The 23,481-nt window shown below is 46.8% G+C and overlaps 1 protein-coding gene across 1 annotated transcript in view; it reads left to right on the forward strand.

The window, feature by feature from the left end:
• The window catches only part of PARK2 (parkin RBR E3 ubiquitin protein ligase), a 1,395,896-nt gene that overhangs the window by 1,341,295 nt on the left and 31,120 nt on the right, over positions 1–23,481 (forward strand). The window contains exon 10 of the mRNA XM_019549987.1: positions 10,623–10,709. Within this exon, the coding sequence (XP_019405532.1) occupies positions 10,623–10,709 (87 nt within the window). The remainder of the gene's footprint in view (positions 1–10,622; positions 10,710–23,481) is intronic.

Genomic DNA, 23,481 nt, shown 5'->3' on the forward strand with positions numbered 1-23,481 from the left:
CACACACACACACACACACTCACTCCAAAAAATGTGTCTATTTATACTGGACTTTGAAAAACCTTTTTTATTAGAAAACTGATTGTAACTCAAACTCATTGATCATTCTTATGAAGAAAAGAAAAGTTGTAATAATGTGCAAGAGGGATTCAGAGATTCATTTTCAAACTGTCTGAAAAACATTTATAAAATTTGACTGTACAGTTTATCCACAGTCTTTTACTAGACTGATTTTAATGTCAAGAAGGGGTACTGCATTATAAAGCCTTGTAGTGGGCCTTTTAACACATGAGAACTAAAACATCAAACATTAATTGTTGAGCAGTAGGCAACCTTTGCAGGCTCTGTTTGACTCCCTCTAATTGACTGGCTACTTAACTGAGGGACTAAATCACACTTACCAACTTCCTCAGTCTCTGTAGCTAAGGAGTACTTTAAAGTACAACTTCTATCACTACATCTTCCCTCTTAACTATAACTATAAAAATCAATTAACCCCCAGGTCCATTAATGCCCATCTACAGAGAAAAGGTTACTATCAAGTCTCTCTGGAGTGAATCTTTACCATTCACTTTCCTATTCCCACAAGTGGTTTCTTCATAGTCCATATTTGTGCCATGAGAGCTAAAAGGACAAACAGGAGGCACGAATGTTGTGTCTTCTTGTCCTGCAACACACACTTAACTATTCAGATTCAGTTTCTCATAAGGTGTCAGACCTAAAATTGGTGTCACCTCCCAAGGTGACAATAATAAATGAGAGTTGTAGACTCTATTTTTATATTGTATGCTAGTAATGCATCTCTCTTTCACTGGCATATTTGTCTCTGATTAGTCACTTATTGTGATGTTTGTGGAACTCACTTTTGGTTTTGGTTTCAATTTTCTGTATTCATGCACTGGCAGTGTCTGCATTTCTACAAATAATCCTGTCCTTAATCAGAACCATAATTCTTGCCACCTCCACTTGCAAAAGTCTTTCTCATTGATTTTGCTTGATTCTACCAAATCTATTTTTAAAAAAACCTCCTCTTCCAGTGTTTGCTCAGTTGTGTGCAATTGAGGTTTACACATGCTTTGTGGGGAGGCATTTTAATTAAAGCAGTTCTCAGGAGCCACTCTAATTAAAATGCCAGCAGCATCTCCAGTCTTGAGTGTCCTGTATTTCAAAATGGCAGTGGGAGCATTTTAACTAAAGTTGGTTCAACAAGTTTTAGTTAAAGCACCCCTGCTGCCATTTTGAAATGTGGGGACACTGAATACACAAGACGCTGCAGCACGGTGGCATGTTCTGATTCGAATGGTCCAGCAGACGTCTGAGCCAATGCTTTCTAATCTGAATGTGTTGGAGCACATGTAAAAGTGCCCAATGTGTTTGGAGTCTGCAGCACTTGGCAAAATGATACCTTCTTGTTACAGTTAAAACAGAGCCTTCCAAATGCAGAACAATGTCTGCATTGTTGTCTTTCAGACTTGGTACACATCTGCTTTTTCACATTTGCTCCCTTGGCAGTCTCCTTGCTAATTAAAAAGTTGACTCTATGAGGAGGCTTCTCACTAGTAAAAAATTCCAGCTGGTGAAGTAGCTCTTTCTGGCCACATTTCTTTCATGCCTACCGCATGACTCCTTTTGGTGCATTCAGCTTTGCAGCCTGGGCCTTCACAGTTTCGGTTGCCCCTCACATGTGAACTGGCCTTTCTAGGGACAAATCTCCCTTGCACAAGAGCCTTTTGTGTAAGGCAGTGTCTGCATTTCTACAAATAATCCTGTCCTTAATCAGAAATTCTGTCAAGTTCCCAAAAGCACTGCTCTTACTTGGTCTCTTCAGTTCAGTAACATACTGATCTATACTTTCTCCTGTTGTTTGTCCACACATAACAATCTGTGTCTTTCAAGAGTCTCATTGGTTGCCTATATGTGAGCAGTGAGGCACCTATGCATGAGCAGGGAGACTGCAGTGTAATTCCAGCCCATCAGAGCACACTCAATTAATTGAGTCTCCTGTAGCATAGCAATTACTGTGCTCCAGCAGCCTCCTGCGTCTCGTGTATCAGTGTCCCCACACTTCACAATGGTGGCAGGGGCACTTTATCTAAAGCTTGTTCAAGGAGCTTTAGATAAAGTGCCCTTGCCACCATTTCAAAGCACAGTGATGCTGATGCATGAGATGCAGGTGGCTGCTGGAGTGCGGTAATTTCCATGCTCCAGAAGACTCAATTAATCGAGGCACTCCAGGTGCACCCCGTCCCACACTCTCAGATTATACGTATAAATGCCTATTCTCTTTAGACACATAATACTTCTTGAATTTGGATAGTATTTTACTTAATTTCATATTCTGACCTTTTTTTTTTAAAGTAAAGGTATTGTAAACAGCTAGGGCCTCCCCCTCTATAGTATACAAGAAACTAAATTATTTTTTACTCTCATTTTGCAGTTCTGCCCCTGTAGGTACTACTCGAACCTTTGTCTGAATGCCTACCAGTTCTTTGCTATATTGCCCAACATCAGAAGGGCAGGTGGAGGTTGCAAAATTTCCATAGTTAACTGTCCTTTTATTCAAACTATACCTGTGCAGGATGGTTGCTTGCAGAGTTTGTCCCTGTGTGACCTTGGACAAGGCACTTAGGACCAGTCTCCAACAATTAAGCCCCCTCTACACATTACACTTAAGGCATGATTAACCAGTTAATTTGTTTTCTGAAAGATCACAAAAGGCAGAATGTTTTTGACACTCTGGATTCCTATTTGAAATCTCTGGGTTTATCTTATGAAACGTGTCAGTGTTTGCACACCTAATATTACATGGCACCCTGTGATACTCTTAAAAGGATCTCATGAAATTTACTGGGCACATCTACATGTTCATTAATGCACAGTCTTTACTGCACATTTAATTTAGTACTTGTATAACCGAATGCTAAGTAAACGCACAGTAACCAGAGTTACTGTACAATAGTGCCTGGGGACACCCTTTTAGTGATGCTACTCTGCAATAGCCTAATAATACTGCACAGTAGCATATTAGCATTTTCCAAGCTGTGACACACTACTGCATCATTAGCGTCTTTTGTAGACATGCCTGCTCAGCTAGAAAGATTTATTTTGCCTGAGGAAGACGGTTGTCAACCAGGGTCTCTTCCAACCCTTCTTTGTGTCCTTGGTGCTGGCTATAGGCTGGCATTTGAGTACGTTGTTGTTGTCATTGTCATAACTATATTGTTGCTTAAGCCAGACACAATTCAGTATTTTCGTCAATTATCTGGTAGTTAATGTAAAATCAGTCCTCATTCTAAAAATATGCAGAAGATGCAAATATTGGTAGAATGGTAAATAATGATTACGACAGGGTGATCCACAGAAAAGTGCAACAGATATGAGGGTGTGGAAGACCATGGGGGGGCAGCTCAGTATGGGTGAGTCCGCCAGTCGCCCCTCTGCAGGCCTCCAGCCCCCCTGCCACTCACCCTGCGGCCAGGTGCAGCCCCCTATTCGACTCTCTGCTCAGCTACAGCCTCCCCGCTCAGCTACAGCCTCCCCACTCAGCTACAGCCCCCCCCACTTGGCCTGTGGCCGGCTGTGGCCTGCTGGCTCATGCAGCAACCGACTGCAGCCCCCCCGTGCACTCCCCACCCAGCCGCAGCCCCCGCCCCATGTGCTCCCTGCTTGGCTACAGCCTCCTCACTCACCCCCCACTCAGCTCCAACCCCCCTGCAGCTTACCAGCAACAGCAGCTGCACTCTTAGCCCTGTGGGACAGCCCCCCTACACAGCACAGGGCAGTGTGGCTTGGCCCCAGCCACCAGGTATCTGCATGGCCTCTGCCACATGCAGTGCTGTGGCCCCCATGGTCTTCCACACCCTCATATCTGTTGCACTTTTCTGTGGATCACCCTGTCGTAATCATTATTTACCATTCTACCAATATTTGCATCTTCTGCATATTTTTAGAATGAGGACTGATTTTACATGGCATGGCATGGAGCTGTGTGCTTTCGGGCAGCTCCAGGCTGTCACCTGGGGTTGCACGCCACTCTCAGGGACCGCCAGCCACACTGGCCCAGGTCCTGCATGCATGAGCCCTGTGCCATCCATCCGGGCTGCTTCTGTGCATGCAGGACCCGGGCTGGTGCAGCCAGCAGTCTCCACAAATAGTGCGCTGCCCCGGGTGACAGCCCAGAGCTCTCCAAAAGCACATGACCCTGCACCGCGCCTAGCTGGGCCACAACAGTGCCCTGTGGCAGAGGCCACATGCAGCTGGGGCCAAGTGGCGCTGCCCCCCACTGTGACACAGGGCTGTGCCATGATGCCAAAAGCATGGCTGCTGTTGCTGGTCAGCTGTGGGGGGGTTGGACCCAGGCAGGTGGCAAGCGAAGAGGCTGCAGCTGGGTACAGGGGTTGAACAAGGAGGCTGCAGCTGGGTGGGGGGTGAGCAAGGAGGCTGCAGCAGGTGAGGAGCATGCAGGTGGGGGGCTGCAGCCAGCTGCCACGTGAGTGAGCAGGCCACAGCCAGCCGCGGACCCAGGGGGGGTGGGGCTGGAGCTGAGCAGGGAGGCTGTAGCTGAGCAGGAGGGTGAGCAGGGGGCTGCATCCGGCCGCAGGGGATAGGGCTGGAGGCATGCAGACCCACCCCTACCGAACTGTCCCCATATGGTCCCCTGCACCCTCAGTAGTCCCCCTTGCTCCTCCAGCTCCCCCCACCCACTACTTACCTGGCACTGCGCCCAGGTCCCAGTCACTGTGGACAGCGTGCTTCAGCACCGGGGAAAGGGCCAACCACAGGGATACTCTGGCAGGGTACCAGAGCATCTCTGTAGAGGACTGAGCCTCCAGTAGCCTCACGGCATGGCCTGGGAGCATGCCCTGCCTGCTTTTTTCCATTGCAGTTTTTTTGGGGTTTTTTTTTTTATTCCTGGATATCCAGGGGTCTAATTTTGCCCCCATGCTGTGAATTTGCAGTGTGGGAAATGCTTTCTTGTCCCTACACGTACCTCTTGCAACATCTCAAAGGGCTTTGAGACACTGCAAGACACATGTGTGCTCATGTGGATTCACCCAACAGGCCTCGGACAGATGCCTTATGTTACAGAGGAAGGCAAAAACCTCCACAGCCAGCACCAATCGGACCATAGGGTAAAATCCCATCCTGAGTACAAATATGGTGATCATTCTGATCCTGAGTGGAGGGGTAAGATCCTTTAGCCAGGAACCTCCAGCTTTGCTGTTAGCAGGGAATCAGCACACCCCAGTTGAAGTCCTCAGCCTCCTGTGACCACATGCAGCATTAGAGAGCCTCGCAAACAACATGCGGAGGTAAGCAGTGTGGTGGGCTCAAGGGCCCAGAAACATCTTAAAATCTTTGCTAGGGTTTTGCCCTGAAGAATTAACAATCATACAAAACAAATATGGCAACACAGGGAAGCAGTGAGACATCCAGTCCAATAAATACATTATTTCTAAACCTTTTGATTAAGAGGTTGTAAAGAGGTAGAATAAATGCTAGTTCTCCCACTTCATCACCCTAACCCATTGTTTGTTATCTGATGTCTTATTGGCAGCATGGCTCATGGATGTTGAGGACAAATTTGAAGGCAGTGTTGGGTCTCACCAATTTATTAGAGGAACATGTTTTGTGTAAAAGAGGCATAACAATAGAAGGTGCCCACATGCTAGTCACCTGCCCAAGTTAGCTTCAAGTGTGGCCATGGCTTGCATAAACCTGAGTTAATTTGTCAGTATAGCTGCAGCAGCAGAGCTCTGTGCTACTTTTAAAGATGGAATTAAGCTGCAAATTTCAGACCACCAAGTTCACAAGTGCTCAGTTTTGCACTTTTGACGTGACCAATTGTAAAGATAAGAGTCCTTTATAAAATTGTATCTGGATTCAGATTCAGCTTGCAGTTGGAGGTTAATGCAATTGGAGGCTATGTGGATGCAGGATTTTTGTTGAGACCCATAATACGGTGGGGAGGGGTGGCGGAGTTAGACATTTTTGGAAGAACCTACTAGATTTAAGCAAATACAGGTCCTATGAGATGTATGTACCTGAATCCCTCAAGTGCTTCTGAATATTCCCTGCTAATTCATATATGCATGAACCTTGAGGAATAGATTTACAACATTTGGCCATGTCTAGACATGTGTGGATGTTTGGTTTCTTGTTAGTTGTCCCCAGGGAATGCCCATGCCATGTGCGTGCTGGTGTGCAGCAAGTTGCCCTGGGTGGGATAGAGGATGGGGCCAACAATGATCTGGCCCCAGCAGCCTTACCTGGGGTTCTGGGGGCCTCCTGAGGCTGCAGGAGTGGCAATCCTGCTGCACAGAGCCTGGCTGATAGTGGAGTGTAGCTCCAGCCAGCCAGGCTCCAGCTTTGGGCAGGACATGCTGCTGCCACATGCACAGCTCCACTTTTTTTCTCTGCGGGTCAAAAAAACCCCTCCGTGCTACTTCCTTGCAGAATGGAAAGCAGCAGAATTGTAGTATGTGGCACTGCAGATATGTCTGTGATGCCACAGACCTCACATCTATGCTCATCTGGACGCAGACTTTGAGTCCAAATCTAATTTCACCTATAAAGCACCTAAAAGCAATATCACTTTCCCTGCTCAAGTCCCTGAAAAAAAGCATTAACATAAAAGATGGGTGGGTTCTCTGCATTATCACTGCTTTTGTGACTTAGTTTTATGACTAAGTCATTGTCTTATTGAACGTGTCAGGTTTTTTTCTTTTGCAAATAAAGGAGGAAACAGTATGACTACAGCTACCATTGGGCTACTTACAACCACTTTTAAACACTTTGTAAAAGTAAATTTATATATAAGTACTAAATCCTAATTAAACAACTTAAATCCTTTTTTGCTTTCCATAGGCAAAATAACTGTAACGGTATTAACCTGTGTTTTGTGGTCTCATTAACTGGAAGCTTTTTCCTTTTGCCATATTTCATTACTAAAGCTTAATTTTTTTATCTCTGGAAGTAAAAGTGAATGCAGCTGTGTTACTAACCATTCTTTGTTTTAACTGACATGCACTTTCTTTATGATCCACGCTGAGCTGTAACTGGGGAATGCTTAATGTGTTTGTGTCAGGAAAGTCCTATTCATTCTGACAAACTGATCAACCTCCAGGGTGTTCTTTCGCCATAGAACTGATCTTACCTCTCATCCATTATCTAATAAGATGTGAAAAGAGTTCCCTGGCTTGCCAAAAGATCTTACTTGTTTTCATTGAGAGCTGCTGGATGAGAGCATTCCTGGAGTTACATGCAGCCTATAAAATGACTCTGGCATGGACTACACCCTAAATATGCACACACAATTTTAGCACCTGCAGGCCTGTCTGGAAAATATTGGTGACCGACACTGTAATCTTGCTTTTGTGGAAGAACCAGAATGAGAATGCATTGTACTAAAGATAGGGCAGACAGAGTGGTTTTTATCCCAAGTGCACAGCATATCCAGAAGTCAAGCATCACATAACAACATAGGTTTATGAATCAAATAATTGTAAGCATCATTTCTGTGTCAGGAGGTAGACAAAGTATTGTTGCAAAGAGGTTTTCATTTTTCTTCAAAACTTCCTTCAGTGTTAAGGTTGTGAACCTTCTACAAAAGCTGGACTTAAATAAGAAGAAAGGGAGAGGGTAGAGAAGAGAAAAAAGAAGTGGGCCCTTCTGTGGCAAAGTATTGGGTGTAACAAAACCCTTTCAGGCAGATGCATCTAAAGCAGCAGGCAAAGGAATGATAGGAAGGAGGAAAAAAAGTGGGACATATCTACCAGAAAATACAACTAATCATGGATGTAACGTTAACGGCTTCCAGCAATAACCAATCATTCAGGCCCAAAATACACAAGTTATATTTTTCACATGATCAGGCCCTTGAAAACACTCTAAAGCCGTGATATAACATATATGCATGGCTGCATAGCACTTTTAAAATGGCTGATCATGTGAAAAATTAACCCTTGTCAAATCAGGTATTAGATTAAGGTACTCTGCTTTAAAGCACTTCAGGGAACTTGTGTTCTCTCAAGGGCTAATTTTTCATTCAGGGGCAGGGCTGATAGTAGGGGAGGGAGGAGGAGGGAAGCAGCATGGAGTTGGCATCTGGGCTTTGCCTAGCCTGAGCTAGAGGGTGAGAAGTGGAACAGGGCCCAATACCCCAGCCAGGGTAGCTGGTGGGGCCCACAAGGCGAGGGAGCTCTTCCATTCTACCCCCTCCCTCCCCCTGCCCCCCAGCTCAGGCCAGGCAAAGCCTAGCTGGCAGCTCTGTGCTGCTTCCTTCTCCCCTCTCCCCCCTGCCCCTCACTGACAGCCCTGGAGCTGGGAGGGAAGTTCAGGGCTGGGGAGAGGGGCAGATTGCAGCCTTCTCAGAGACTGCAGAAGCGCCCCTGCCTGCTGGCCAGGGCCAGTGCAGGCAGACTCCATTTTCCCACCTCTCCCCAGTGGGGCTGACTGTAGCTCATGGCACTTTCTGTAAAGTGCCATGAGTTAGAGTGGGGCCCTGAATATCTGTAGGCACCCTTGGGTGCTAAGGACTTCAGGTGTTTATGCATTTGTGCAGTTCCTAGCATGATTGGGTCCTTTGGGTACTACCATGGTCAAAACATTTTCCATCTCAAATACCCAGAAACCTACTCAAATAATTATTTCACAGTTTTCATGGAAACTGTGAAAAACAGCAGTTTTCGTAATTTTATGCAGAATTGCCAGAAAAAAAACTTAATAAAAATAAAATGCTGGCTCCCCAGCATGAGCCAGCAGTTGCCCACTGGAAGCAGGAGAAGCTGCAAGCAGCTACCCTCTCCTCTCTCTGCCATTGATTGGCCAAGAGGCCTGCCTTTCATGAAGCCCTGCCGCTGTTCACCAATCAGCAGTGAGAAGCAGGTCCACATGAAGGGCAGCCCTCTCCACCAATCAGCAGCAAGCGGCAGAGACACACGAAAGGCAGCCCTCTTCACTAGTCAGTGATGAGGGGTGAGGCCACCAGGTCCCCTCAGCCAATCAGTGGGGCAGGGGGGATCACCACGATAAGCCCATGGAAATGGGAGCCAGTACTGCTATCAGCCCACAAACTCGTCCATCTGCTGCCTCAATTTGGGTGGGTCTCTGCTAATACAGGAGTCTCTCACACAATGTGCCTGGCAAATATACCTCCATCATGAAACAGTTAATGAACAACCACAGCTAAGTTAGCATAGCAGTGGCAATTAAAGCAAAAATACATTTAAAAAAAATCTAAATAAGAAACTAGGTACACAGAAATAACTGCCAGGGAAGACAGGGAGGTAACTTTGTTTGATATGAACAAAAGAAACATCCATTCCATTTTTCTCCACCCCCACATTTCCCTGTTGTTTCTGAAGAGCAGAATCAGCAATGTTGGCCTTGTTTTCTTGCACAATGCTTCATTCCATAAAAACGTAGTTTCTTCAGCGTGACAATAAAATGTGATTTTCTAGGGTACTTATGGAACTGACAACAGAAGCCTGAGAGTTCGTAATAGAACTGCAACAATGGGATTCATGGCAGATAAATGCCCCAGTGTCAGGTTCCCCTGATATCCCTTTTCATTACATCTGAATGCAGCTCTGTATCTGAAAATCAAGGCTGCTTGCTTATAATGCCAGTCAGAGCAGCTAACTGCTGAGAGATTCTTCAGAGTCTGAAGGTGGGTCAAGTCAGCGTGGCTCTGGAACAGCATGTGAGAGACCCATTTTACATTATTGACTTTTCCTCTTACCCGCAAGGACACAGACATTAATGCTGAATTGATGGGTCAAAGATTTTGACACATGTCAAGACAGATATCTTCATTTTACAGTGTAAAAATGTATCAAGCTCAATACATATGAACCATCTTAGATAGCCGTTACAGCTCCAGCAAAAGTGCAGACAAATACATCGCTAGTGTGTAAAGGACACCGCATTTGGTTAAACCCTTATGATCTATAGAATTTAACAGGGATGAAACCAATGCACCTCTTAGACATTTAATCATTTTCCTTAGATACAGTACTACCCTAAAACCTGTGGAACTGAATAGAGAAACATATTGCTTCCATAGTTTTTCTTCTTTTTTTTTTAAACTGTTTTATAGAAATGGTAATGATTAGGATTTTTCTATTCTGCAGGATTTCAAATAACCTGCATAAAGTTTTTGTCTTTTCCTAGTTTCTGTAATATGTAGTTTTCTATGTGAGAATTCATTTGACTCAGAATTATATACAGACTATTTCCAATCACAAGCACTACAAAAGAAGAACCTTTTTTTTTACCTGATACCCTCAATTTTTTTCAGCTGCTACCCTTTTTCATACAAATAGGTCACACAGTAAAAAAAGACACACAACCCAGCAATATCTAATATTGTTTTATGTATATAAATGGTTACCGTAGCAAAAGTTTATTATTAATAATGGAATATATTTTATTGCGTGACAGAAATTTATCATAATAACTGCAAAGTTGTTGTGTAAAAAGATGCGTAATTAGGAGAACTATGGGAATTTAATGGGATAAGAAGGGCAAGAGATCATCTTCTGTGCGACTCTCCGAGAAGATAATTTGCTGCCTATATCTCTAATGTGTTTTTATGGCTTGTTTTTCCTCCCCCTCCCCAGTTCGTGTTCTGCCGTGAATGTAAAGAAAAATACCATGATGGGGAATGCAGCACTCTCCTCAACACAGAAGGAGCTGTAGCACAGCAGGTAGGGAATGTCAAGTCTTGTTACAAAATTAATTAGCTTTGGCATAGTCAGAGGAACATTTGTTGAATGGGTCCTAATTCCAATTCTAAGTAAAAACAATTATGGTTGGGTTGAATTACTCCAGTTACTGGAATTGCTGAATTGGCATCACTGTGGATTTCAGATTCTTTGATTCATAGAGCAGTTCAGTTCTGCCAGAAAAGAGCAAAAATGATAAAGAACTGGCTTTCCTGATGGGCCTTTGGGGTTTTATTTATTCAGTCTGAACATCTTTGAAATGCTTTCTATGAAGTCTCGTTTGCCCATCAGTTTATATTCAGCTCAGCAGTCAGTAAGTTATGTGGGGTTTTTTGACTGAATCACAGTCTTTTATAGTGTAGACAGGAAATATGGTTGGTAATTTATATTTAAGCTCAGAGAAAGAAAAGCTGGTCTTTCTTGGTTCAAAGCTGCTAAGTGATTATTACTAGGCCCTACTGTAATATTAAAACTTATAGATCCACCACCTTGCCCTGCCTGAGTGATTCAGCCCAAGCACTTGAACCTCAGCCCTCCGTGCCCTAGCCACCAACCAGCTGGCTGTTCATGGGTGTCTCTCATATTCTCTCCTGCTGAAGCTGTTCCATTTTGTATGAATAATTCAACACTTATTGGGCCAGAAAGAGGAAGAAATGGATTGTATATCCCAGTGGTTAGGGGGACTTGCCTAAAATGTGGAGGACTTAGGTTTTCCTCCTTGCTCCAGTTAACATTTGTATGATATGAAAGAGCACCAGGGGAGAAATTGAGAGAGACCCTGCAAGATTAGACATTATCCTCATAATATGCAATACTGACATGCAACTCCCTAGCCTGAATCGAGGTAAAGCAGGATGCTGAACATTGGGCCTCTACACCCAGATGAATGTTCTAACTATTGGGCTATTAAACTTTGGGGGTTATACTTTCTTTCTGTTTTGACCAGGAATTTCATCATAGTCCTCAGAAGCTTTTCCTGACTAAAAATTTTTGAGACTAAGACAGACCCTCAGGTTCTGTCATGATAAATGGACTTTTCACAATTAAAAAAACAAAACAAAAATCTTCATTAAAAATTTCCCTTTCTGGCATGATGCTACAGATCTCAATACCAGGTTGAAGACATCCTTTCAGTGGACTTTAGCGGAGCAGTTGTCCACCTCTATATACACTATAAGTTTCTCTGTAAAGCAAAATATGTCACATAAACAAAAGAAATCACATGATACCAAATAAACAAATGTTTAGAAAGCTGTATGCTGAGAATGTAATAGTGGAATAATTCCTTGTATTTGTAACAACGATAAAAAGTAAAATAATGATTAAGTTAAATAACAGAAGAAATAAGGTACCCTCAACCTCTTTTAGGCTTGTTTCAGTTCAGAAGAGAAATACAGTCTCTCCCCACTGATCTATATTTCTGAAATCAGCAACTTCTTTGTTATGCCCAAGAACTCAAGTAAATGGAAATCTCATAAGAATCAGCTTTGGAACATTTTCCAAATAGCGTTTGGCAAAGGCGACCCTTGGCTACAGGCATCTGCTCTTTTAGTAGTAAAAATAACAGAGTCTTTGAGGGAAGACAAGACAGGCCAGAAGGTTTTTGAACCCCGTTTGCTGTATTTGTGTAGCCTTCAGCACACTTCTGATGTACAGGCATCCTGTAAAATTTTCTGCTTGAAAAAAATAAGTTATTAACCCCCATGGCTCTGTAAAGGTGCCTACAGTTGCTCACTGAACCTGATCTACATTCACATGGAGTACTTTATGCCATGTAAACATAGACTGAAAGCAGTGCATAGAAACCTGTGTAAGTAACTCAGAGTGTAAGGAGGGGTGGGTAAGGTCAGGGGTGAGTCTGGAGGGGCAGGGCTGGCTGGATTGGCAGGGGTTGATGGGTCTATGTGGGGAGGTTGGTGGGTCCACAGGTTTGGCAGGGAGGGTGGGGGGAACTGCTCAGTTGTGGCAGGAAATAGGGAGCCAAAAAAAACCTAGTCAGGACTGTGGGGGTGGGAATAGTGCAACTATTGGGGCAAGAAGCTGAGGTTTCCCAGCCCCAGGGCTATGTTGCAAACATATACAGATATTTGTGTCACAGGATGGGGTCCCTGAGGATGGCCGTGATCTCCTAAGGCCCCTTGATCATGCCAATTTGGCCTGATGGGCACCCTCTTTTCTTGCCCGCCACATCGTGATGAAAAAGTAATGTAGGGAGGCTGCCTTCACGTCCGGTCAGACAGTCCCAATGGACTTCCTTGGACCCCATGGGTCCCCAGCCTTACAGGCTATGTGCATGGCTCCAACCACCCCTTTACCATGCCCCAAGTCTCTCAGACGGCATTGACATTGTGAGGCCCAGGCCTTGCTGTGAATTGGCCCCTTTTCCTCTCTGGGCTCTCCACAGCCCTGTCCCTGCACCTCACTGGCACCTAGGCTCTCCACAGCCCTGTCCCTGCACACCTTGTGCTGAGCCCTCACTGGTGCTGGGGTCTGTGTACCCCAAATGCCACACCCTCACTGGTGCCAGGGTCCCCACACTGCAGTGGGCCCCCAATGAGGCCTCCTTCTTTTCCAAATAGGCTCACCCAAACCACCGGTATTATAAAACTACAACCAAACCTAAGCCTTTGGGCTATAATACAAGACCAACTGCATAAGGTGTGCTCTGTCCCTTTACGTTACTAGGAGCAGAACTTAGTCAGGCCTCTTCCCTTCACTCGCTCTAGGAGGGATCCTTCCCCCTTGGCCACCGGCAGAGAACTAAACTCCCTAGGCCCCATCCTGGGGTTTATATGGGCCCAGGGCCCTGCCCCTTCCAGCCAGCTGACCAGGTGCAGGTGCAGGTGCAGGCTAACTTCCTCATTAGCTGGTTGCCTGGCAACTACCAGGAGTGACCAGGAATAACGGTCACAAGCTGGCAGAGGATAAATTTAGGCTAGATATCAGGAGGCACTACTTCATGGTCAGGGCGGCTAGGATCTGGAACCAACTTCCAAGAGAAGTGGTGCAGGCTCCTACCCTGGGGGTCTTTAAGAGGATGCTGGATGCCTTGCCGGGGTTGTATGACTTTTTCCTCCCATGGCAGGGGGTCAGACTAGATGATCTACTCAGGTCCCTTCTGACCCTAGAAACTATGAAACTATGAAACCTGCAGTTGGGCTCCTGTCTGGCTCTTTGGGCTCTCCCCAAGCAGTTTCTGCTCTTCTAGGAGCAGGCACCTAAGTGCCCTGCGACAATTTGCAAGATCAGATTAACTTTCTTAAATCAGGTTAACCCAATCTCTGTCTAAGTTAGCGCACCATCCATGCATGACCCTTTAGTGTTAATTTGGGGTTGTTAATTCCCGGGACTGGAGTCCTGATGAGCACCTGTGTTAGCAACAGAGGAATTAGCAATGGCTGCATGAACCCCCACACTGCCACCACTGCTTGCCCCACTGTCACTGCCAGGTCCAGACCCAGCCTAGAAGGCCTCTTGCGGTTCAGATGTAGCCTGAGGAGCTCTGTTGTTCAGATCTGCTCTGGGGGCTTGTGAGAATTTGACACCCCAAGGGTAACTAACTGCTGCTCATTTTAGTGGATGAGATGGGGATGAGATAAAAGTGAAAGAAATGTAGGAATCATAATGGAAGATTACTAGGGCTGTGCAAAGCTTCAACTTAATATTCAATTCAACATATATTCGACATATTCAACCTTGAAAAGTAAAAGTGGAGTCAAATAGCAGCTGGTCAAATAGCTGTCGAATCAAATACCAGAAGTCGAATATTAACAGTGTGGGTCAAATATTCGACAAGGGTTGAATATTCGACTTGCCTATACTGGATTCCCTGGGTGGGGGAAGGAAAGTAAGGGGGAGAGGGGGAAGGAGTGCTTTCATGACTGACATGTGTGACTGGCCAGTGACCTGTCGGCATTCTCTGAGGTCCCTTCCAATCCCAGTGCTCTGGGAGAGGGGCAGAGAAAATGCATAAAAGGCAGCAGTTTTTCAGCTCCCCTGCTTTCTGCCTTGGGGTCAGTTTCTGAGCTGCTGGTGTTCACCAGCACCTCCTCGTCAGACCACGATGGCTGGAAGCCCTGATCTTCAACAGATTCCCTGCTTGCAACACTAGCAACAGGGATTTCTGAGAACTTGGTGCTTTTATTTTATAACTACTTTTTCTATTAGTTTATGCTGATATTGGATAGGGTTAGTAGTAGTCTAGGATCTAGTCTATATATAGGAATTTAATTTATATATATATATATTTATACATCATTCATTCTTTCCACCACACCAACGCTTCTCAATGTATTATCTACACACACAAACACATTTACATAACATCCGGAAATCTAATCCATGGTGCACAGCACACTTAGAGGTTCCAGTTTACATATGAAGAAACATATTATGAAGCGTGGTGGAAAGGCAGGTGGCCACACTGGCCAGCCTGCATGAAGGGGAGCAAGGGGGGTTGCAAGTGGGAGAGCTGCAGTTTCTACCCCCACCAAACTCAGACACTTTCCTCCCACTACAAGGGATGAGGCTGCTACAAGCAGTAAAGAGAATGGAGCAGCAGTGCCACCAGAGCCACTGCCTGTGCCTGAGACTCATGTCCAGACACAGCAGCCACAACCTCTCCCACCATAACTGCAACCAGCACAGCAGCGCACTCCACCCCTGTGTCACTGCCTATGCTGAGCCTTCCCACGCCAGAAGAAGAGCTGGTGCTGGATCTGGATCTCAGTGCCCTGGCAAGGAAAGTCCTGGGGAAGGAGGGGGAATCAGTCAAGTTTGTGCTCGACACCCCCCAGGTTTTTCCCTTTCAAGACATGAGGTCTTTCCCAGAAGGCACTTCAGAAGGTGCCTCTGTACAGGTGAAGGCAAGCGGCTCAGCTGAGTCCGCTCTTTCTCTTGCTGTGCCTCTGACTGCTGAAGAGGGGGAGAGTTCAGCAGCATCCACAGATGCACCCGCATGCCAGAGGGAAAGGCCTAGTACTAACATGATCTGGGATCATTATGAGCTGGCAGATGATCCCGCGTGTGCTATCTGCATGCACTGCTGAGCCAAAATCAGCCGGGGCAAGGGAACAAAGTGCATGACCACCTCGGGGATGCTGAATCATCTCCACAGGTACCATCCCTTTGCCACAGGAACAGCTCCCACTCGCTCCACAGGCCCTGTCCCCCCACAGCAGAGGCAGGGCACCCTGGAACATTGGGGGCAAAAGGGACCAGTTGCAAATGCAAGCAACGTCACCCAGACCACCGGGGAGATGCTTGCTCTGGATGGCCAGCCCTTCACATTTGTTGAGCGACCAGGTTTCAGGCAGCTCCTGGCACCACTGGCTCCATCCTGCCAGGTGCCCGCATGCACCACCTTCAGCAGGACGGTGGTGCCCTCCCTATATGAAACCTGCAGGGAGCACTTGAGGGAGGAGCTGCACAAGGCAGGTCCGCAGGTGTACACTTCACCTCGGACATCTGGAGCAGCCGGGGTGGAGATCATGCATACCTCTCCCTCACAGGGCACTGGTATAGCCAGTCAGGCCATCGGTGGGCTCTCCTTCATGCCAAGGTGATGGATGAGTCGCACACAACAGCAGAGATAAGGGGAGCCATGAACCACATGGTGTAGGGGTGGCTCGGCATTGGACAGGCTGAGCTTACCCGCAGGTTCATGGTCACTGACAATGGGGCCAATATGGTCAAGGAAGTCCGTGATGCCAGCTTTGCTGGTATTTGCTGTGTGGCACACAATTTACATCTGATTGTGAGGGATGCCTTGGAGGGGGATAGGGCTGCCAGTGATGGCACCAGCAACACCAGCAGGCTCATTTCCAGATGCAAGAAGGTGGCAGGCTACTTACACTGGAGCATCAAGGGGGGCAAGATGCTGCGGGACAAACAAACAGAGCTAAATGTCCTGCAGCACAGAATCATCCAGGATGTGGAGACTCGGTGGAACTCCACAGACCTGATGCTCAAGAGGCTGGTGGAGAAACAGAAGGCCATCCGTGAGCTGGCCTTGCGTGAGGAGATTGGGATCAGCAGTCCCCTGACCAAAGCTGAGTGGGATGCCATCTCCCAGATCTTGCTGGTCCTCAAGCCCTTCCTTGAGGCCACTGAGACCCTCAGTGCTGCTGATGCCTTCCTCAGCCAGGTGGTCCCCACAGTGAAGGAGCTCCGCAGCCAAATGGAGAGCTTCCTGGGGGTCAATGTTCCTGGCTGGGGCAGGCCACTTTCACCAGATGTGCAGGCACTGGTGAGGCGGCTGAAGGAGGGCCTTAGGAAAAGGCTTGAACCCTTGGGGTCCAACACAGTGCATATGCTGGCTGCCATCTGTGACCTAAGGGTGAAGGGCACCATATGTGGCAGCGAGACACTGAGTCACTGGAGGGAGGTACTTATTAAGAAAGTGACGGAGTTGGAACGGCGGAGGCAGCGGGAAGTAGAACAGGTGGATCCACTGCCTGAACCCAGCCTGTATCCATGAGCCAGTCTTCCCCTCCACCACAGGAACTGCCAATATGGGCTAAGGCCATGGCAAACATTAGGGGGTCCAGACCCACCAGACCCCAGGATCAGGCAGACAGCCCTCACACCGTGGTGTCTGCCTATCTTGCCGAGCCTGTGGAGCCCCTGGACTGCGACCCCTTGGCCTACTGGGCAACCCACAGCCTGATGTGGCCTGATCTGGCCACAGTTGCCCAGGAATACCTATCCTGTCCACCGACCAGTGTGCCAAGCGAGAGGGTGTTCAGCATGGCTGTGGATGTTGTGACATCCCACTGCACCTGCTTGGATCCTGGTTTGAGGAAGCAGCTGGTGTTCCTCAAAGTGAACCTCCCACTGCTGGGGTCCCCAAGAACCAGGCGCAGATGGAGTGACTGCCACCCTCCTCACTCCATCTGGATCATGAGTTTTGCCTGTAAGCAGCCTAAGGTGCAGTTTCCCCCAAACCCCTGCACCTATCACTGTGAAAGTTGGCAGGCTTTGTGGGCTTCTCAGGGCCTAGCAAGCCTGCAGTTTTGAGCTCCCTGTGGCTTTCCACTCAGAAGTCGCAGGAGGTTTTCTCTCAAGAATTTGCGGTGCTGTTTCTCCGAACCCCCTGAACCTATCTTGTTGAAAGTGGCACGCTTTGTGGGCTCCTCAGGAGTTACCATTCCTGCAAGTGTCATCAAGATCAGACAAGAAATGCCAAAGTTATAGCCTGCTTCGACCTTCCTCATTATAGCCTATGGGGAAGTCAAAGCAGCTCGAATATTCTACTGAGCTTCGACCTTGACTCAAAGCAGACCCACTTGGACTTGAAGTGGACAGCAAATCCAAGTGGGACCCGGTTTAAAATTTGACACGTCTGTCAAATCAAATATTACCTGCTCTTCACAGCCCTAAAGATTACCCCTGTTTATTTGCACATGCAGAACCGGAAGTGATGGTAAAGCCACCCTAGGGATGCCTCCTTCTACTCTCAAGTAAGCTGAAAACAGACCACCAGGGCAATTATGTATATCACTCCTTTGGTGGCTTTACTGCTCATTTCTGGATTTGGTATATGAATGCAAGAGAGGGTATGCAGAGGTTGCTCAAGAGCTAGGGACATGGCGTTGGCATGCCTGTGGACTACAAGACTGCATGACCTTCCAAATAAGTACAGCTCTTGTAAGCAATAGCGTTCTAACAGAAATGATGCCTCAGGCTAAATACATACCCTCAGTGCTAATATAATCATATGTCAGAATTAAACTGCAAACTGCCTGGTTTTCCTTATGACTTCCCAGTGTCTCTGAACTTCCTTTCAGAGATCAGAAATACTCACAATTTTCATTTCATTCATAAAAATATTTGCTGGAGGGATTTATAGCTACAAAATATTTGTTCACATCAGTTCCTACTATGAATTAAATTTTACTGTGTGCCAAGGGACAAACGTATCAGTGACACAGAAGCTCAGTGGGCGAAGCCATGTTTGGAGTGAAGAAGATAATCAGCTGAGTCTGGACATTCTTAGATCTATGCTTATGTTAGGAATGAGTGTTGGGGCATATCCTTGTCATCTCCATGCTGAGCCTGGATGTGTTGCTGAGAAGCATGCCCCCACCTACCTGCTCCTGCTCCACTGCCAACTCCCAAAGATGATGCAGCATAGTCATCTGGGAGCAGCCCTGAGCACATGCCCCAGTGCTATGCCATTGTTATGCTGTTGGTGTTAGGCATGCTTATTGGCATAGGTTCAGAGTATCCTTTAAGATGGCTTCACTGCCTCATTTAGGAATTGGCATATACAGAGGGAGTAAGTGAGCAGCGTGTGCCTCAGCAGCAGGAGAGGAGGCACTATAAATAAGCCCGCTAACGACACATGTTCTTTGTTTTTTGAATGAGGTTCTTCTGACACTTAAAGGAAAAAATTCTCTGCTCTAAGAAATATGGACATGTTGTTTTTGATGCAGGAGCTGACAGTTCTTAACACTCAAGGGAGAACAATTTATGATATCAGATTTTTTTTTGGGGGGGGGGGGGGGGTTCTGTGCCCCACTGAATTTCTAATATTGTTTGATTCTCAAGTATAGTAGCTCCAGCACAGTTCATCTGCTCTCACCAGGCTCTTGAAACCAGTTTATTTGCTGGCTTTCATTTTTCAAATTATCTGCTATCTACCCTTCTCCCCCTCCAAAAAGTAATTGAAGCTGAGCTCTCCCTTGCTACAGAAGGAGGAAACGCTAATACTCTCCTTGTTCTATACTGGGACATAAGCTTGATAAGACCTCTCCCACAGGCCTCCACCACCCCTACATCCTGTCCTCACTGCACCTGGCCATGTTGGTAGCTATCTCTTTTGTCCTGTTCCATTGTTCCTTGAGTGCGCTGAATCCAACTTGTCCAGACCTGCCCCCTTCATGGTCAGTGCAACCTCACATGTATATTTCTCACTTAAAGGGATTATCAGTCAATGTCAATCACTCTTTCTTTGGCAGTATTCCCAATCACCTCTCTCTAATTGTATAAATTGCTCCATCCATGGAGGAGCCCTCAGTCCCCCATCAGTCCTTATATAAATCACTTCATTCTCAGAGGAATTGTCCATCATCAGTCATTACTCACCCAGACCTCTCTGGGGAGCAGATCCACTCTGAATCAATTGAACCCCTGCTCAAACAACTGTAAAAACTCGACGTTTCTTTCAATGAGCTGGCCTGAGTTAAAATCAGTCTGACATGCAGGTGTCTCTTTATTCAATTGATTCCGACTCCTTAGCAGGTCATTGGATCCTCACTCTGGACAATCTTCCCTTCCAGCAGGGTTCCAGGTCAGATGGCTCACTTCCCAAGCCCAGCCTCAGCTCCTATTCCAGCCATTCTTAGCTGGCCCGCTGCTGGAACTCACCACGCTGATTCTCCTCCCACTCGCTCTGGTGCTCAATCTCATTCTGGGCTCCCAGTGCTCCCAGCTCCACTTTGCCCCTGCACAGACTGTGCTGCCACCTATGATTACCTGCATGACTCCTCTCCTAGGGAGAGTGAACTGGCAGAATCTTTTTTCTTGCATTCTAGTTTCCTGGACCAATCAGCATCGGCTCCTGGAGTGTGCCTCAATGTGTGCTGGGGAATCACCCTCAGACCAACCACGGCCTTTCCATTCTGTAATAGGCAAATTTATTGAAACACAGTGATAACAGAAAAAAAGCAATATAAAAAACAACCAAGCAACTCTGTATATCTCCCAAATCCTAGGGCTATCATCAGAGTCAAAGTACATCTGGCCAGGACACAGTCTTCACTTTCAGGCTCTTTCTTAGGTGTCAGATGTCAGCATGTCAGCAGCCTGGAGGTGGGATGCCAAGACCCACACCCCCACTTCAGTGGGGTGGATAAGATGGATAGGTGGTATGTCCTCTGTTCATGGTGGCCTCAGGGACACTTCCCAGGGTTGGGGACAGAATGGGGGCTCTCTCAGGGAGGAGGACAGGGAGGAGGAACCTGGGCAGGATGAGGAGGGACAGGGAGGGACCCGTTGTTACTATCAAGTCTCTGCTTTTGTATTCTCCTTCCCTACTGATGTCTTCTGATGACTCTTCATCTGTGGCTATCTCTGGTCCCTCTGTGTAGTGAGACTTCCACGTAGCTTTCTTGGCCTTCTCCTAATTTGGTCTGTTCCCCCAAAACTGGGACTCAGGCCCCCCTGCTCTGGGGCCTTATTAGCTGGTGTCACCATTATCTTATGTTATGGGCAGTGTAATACGTACTCCCTCTTTTTTCCAGACTGTGTATCCTTGTTGTGTTTGCCTTGAAGGCTTTGATCTCATGTTATGGAACAGTATGCTACATGCCCCGTCAATTCTCAGGCTATGTGAAACCCTCTGTGTGTGAGACCCAGGCTTTTCAGAAATCAGTTAAACCCTGCTGCCCACCCTTCATATATTTCATAGATTTCATAGACATTTGGGCTGGAAGGGACCTCGGAAGATCATTGACTCCAGCATCCTGCCCCAGGGTCAGAAAGTCAGCTGGGGTCAAAGGATCCCAGCAAGATAGATGTCCAAGATAAGTGTCTTAAAGGAGTCTGGAGTAGGTGCTTGCACCACCTCCAGAGGCAGTCTGTTCCAGGCCTTGGGGGCTCGGACAGTAAAGAAGTTCTTCCTTACGTCGAGCCTGAAACAGTCTTGGAGGAGTTTGTGACTGTTTGACCTTTTTGTCCCTTGGGGCACTCTGGTGAACAGGTGTTCCCCCAGGTCCTGATTTACACCCCTTATATACTTATAGGCAGCCACCAGGTCACCCATGAGCCTGTGCTTTTCCAGGCTGAAAAGTCCCATGGCTCTCAGCCTCTCATCATAAGGCCTGTTCTCCTGCCCTCTAATCATGTACGTGGCTCTTCTCTGGACTCTCTCAAGCTTCTTCACATTCTTTTTGAATTGTGGAGCCCAGAATTGGATGCAGTACTCCAGCTGCAACCTCACCAAGGCCAAGTACAGCGGGAGGATGACATCCTTGGATTTGCTTGAAAAGCATCTATGGATGCAAGCCAGAGTTCTGCTGTGACATCACATTTGTGGCTCATATTCATCTTGTGGTCAGTCATGACCCCCAAGTCCCTTTCAGCTGTGATGGTAGCAAGAGTAGCACGGCCAAGCCTATAAGTGTGCTGCCGGGTTTTTTTCCCAAGGTGGAGTACCTTGCATTTTTCAGTGTTGAATGCCATCAGAATTTCATCCACCCATTTTCTGAGCCTGTTAAGGTCAGCCTGGATCACCATCTATCCTCAGGTGTGGACACTTTACTCCAAAGTTTGGTGTCATTGGTGTACTTGGCCAGTCTGCTTCTGACTCCAATGTCCACATCATTAATGAAGATGTTGAACAATATGGGTCCAAGGACAGAGCCTGGGGGGACCCCACTAGTCACGGTGCACCATGATGATTTATTTCCTTCTATTACCACTCTCTGGGTCCAACCTCAGAGCCCATGCCCCAGCCATTGAACTGTGATGTAACTGAGGCTACAGTTGGCCAATTTTTCCATGAAGAGATCATGGGACACCAGATCAAAGGCTTTTTAAAAATCAAGATATATGAGGTCAATCTCTTCTCCCTTGTCCAGGTGATGTGTCCCCTAGTCATAGAAGGAGATGAGATTGGTCAGGCAAGACCTACGCACAAGAAACCCGTGCTGGCTGTCTCTCAGGATGTTGCCATCAGCCAGTTTGTCAAGAATGGTCTCTTTGATCATTTTTTTCCAAGGTCTTCCTCGGGATAGAGGTGAGGCTGATAGGCCTCTAGTTCCCTGGATCTACTTTCCTCCCTTTCTTGAAGATAGGCACCACATTGGCCTTCTTCCAATCTTTGGGCACTTCACCTGAGCGCAAGGAGTTCTCGAAGATTCCGTGCCAGGGGCTGAGCTATGATGCCTGCCTGCTCCTTTGTTGCCCTGTGGGGTCAGGCCAACTCTCAGGATCTCAATATTGCACTGTTAGACAGGAGGGTGTGACTCAGTTGCACGTATACAAACACACAAATCAATTAGGTACATACACACACATACTACCAGCTCATGCACATACACATCCAAACCAGCCTAGGTACATGCATACCTATCACCAATTCAAGCACATACACACTACACACTAAAAAGTAAACAAAAATCAATTGTCAATGCTCGCACACTCAGTACACATACACAGATCACTAATTCATATATCATGCACGCAATTGTGTATATTTATAAGGGTAGGTAGCAGATATAAGGTTAGATAGCAGATATATATACATATACACACACACTCACCAGTTCACATGCATACAACCCACCTACACATAGGTAAGTTCCTAACTTGGATGGTACGGTATGTGTGTGTGTGCTTGGGGTACCTGGGGGAAGGTTAAGGTGAGAGACAGAGAGTTAAAGTGTAGGGAGTGAAAGTTGCCAGAACTGAGGTTAGAACCTCAGTGGACTAGAGAGGAGCTGGCTGAGGAACTGAGGCTTGGGGTTACTTAAGGTAGACTGGGGCTAGAAACTGAGGCAGACAACTGAGATATTGGTGGGGAGGGTAGATAAGTGGTGGCAAGGAGGCAACAGCCAGGAAAGAGAGGGAGAGGCAGAAACCTGGGAGCTTAGGGCTGGAAACAGGCTGACAGCTTAGAGACTGGGGGTGGGGGGGGAGCAGATAAGTGGTGGCAAGGAGGAAACAGTCAGGAAACAGACAAAAACCCGACTCGGGGTTTCAAAATAACAGCTTTACTAAACAGACAACACACTACACCGCCCCATGAAGT

The sequence above is a fragment of the Crocodylus porosus genome, unplaced genomic scaffold (genome assembly GCF_001723895.1).
Source record: "Crocodylus porosus isolate Cpor-Errol unplaced genomic scaffold, CroPor_comp1, whole genome shotgun sequence".
Taxonomy (NCBI): domain Eukaryota; kingdom Metazoa; phylum Chordata; order Crocodylia; family Crocodylidae; genus Crocodylus; species Crocodylus porosus.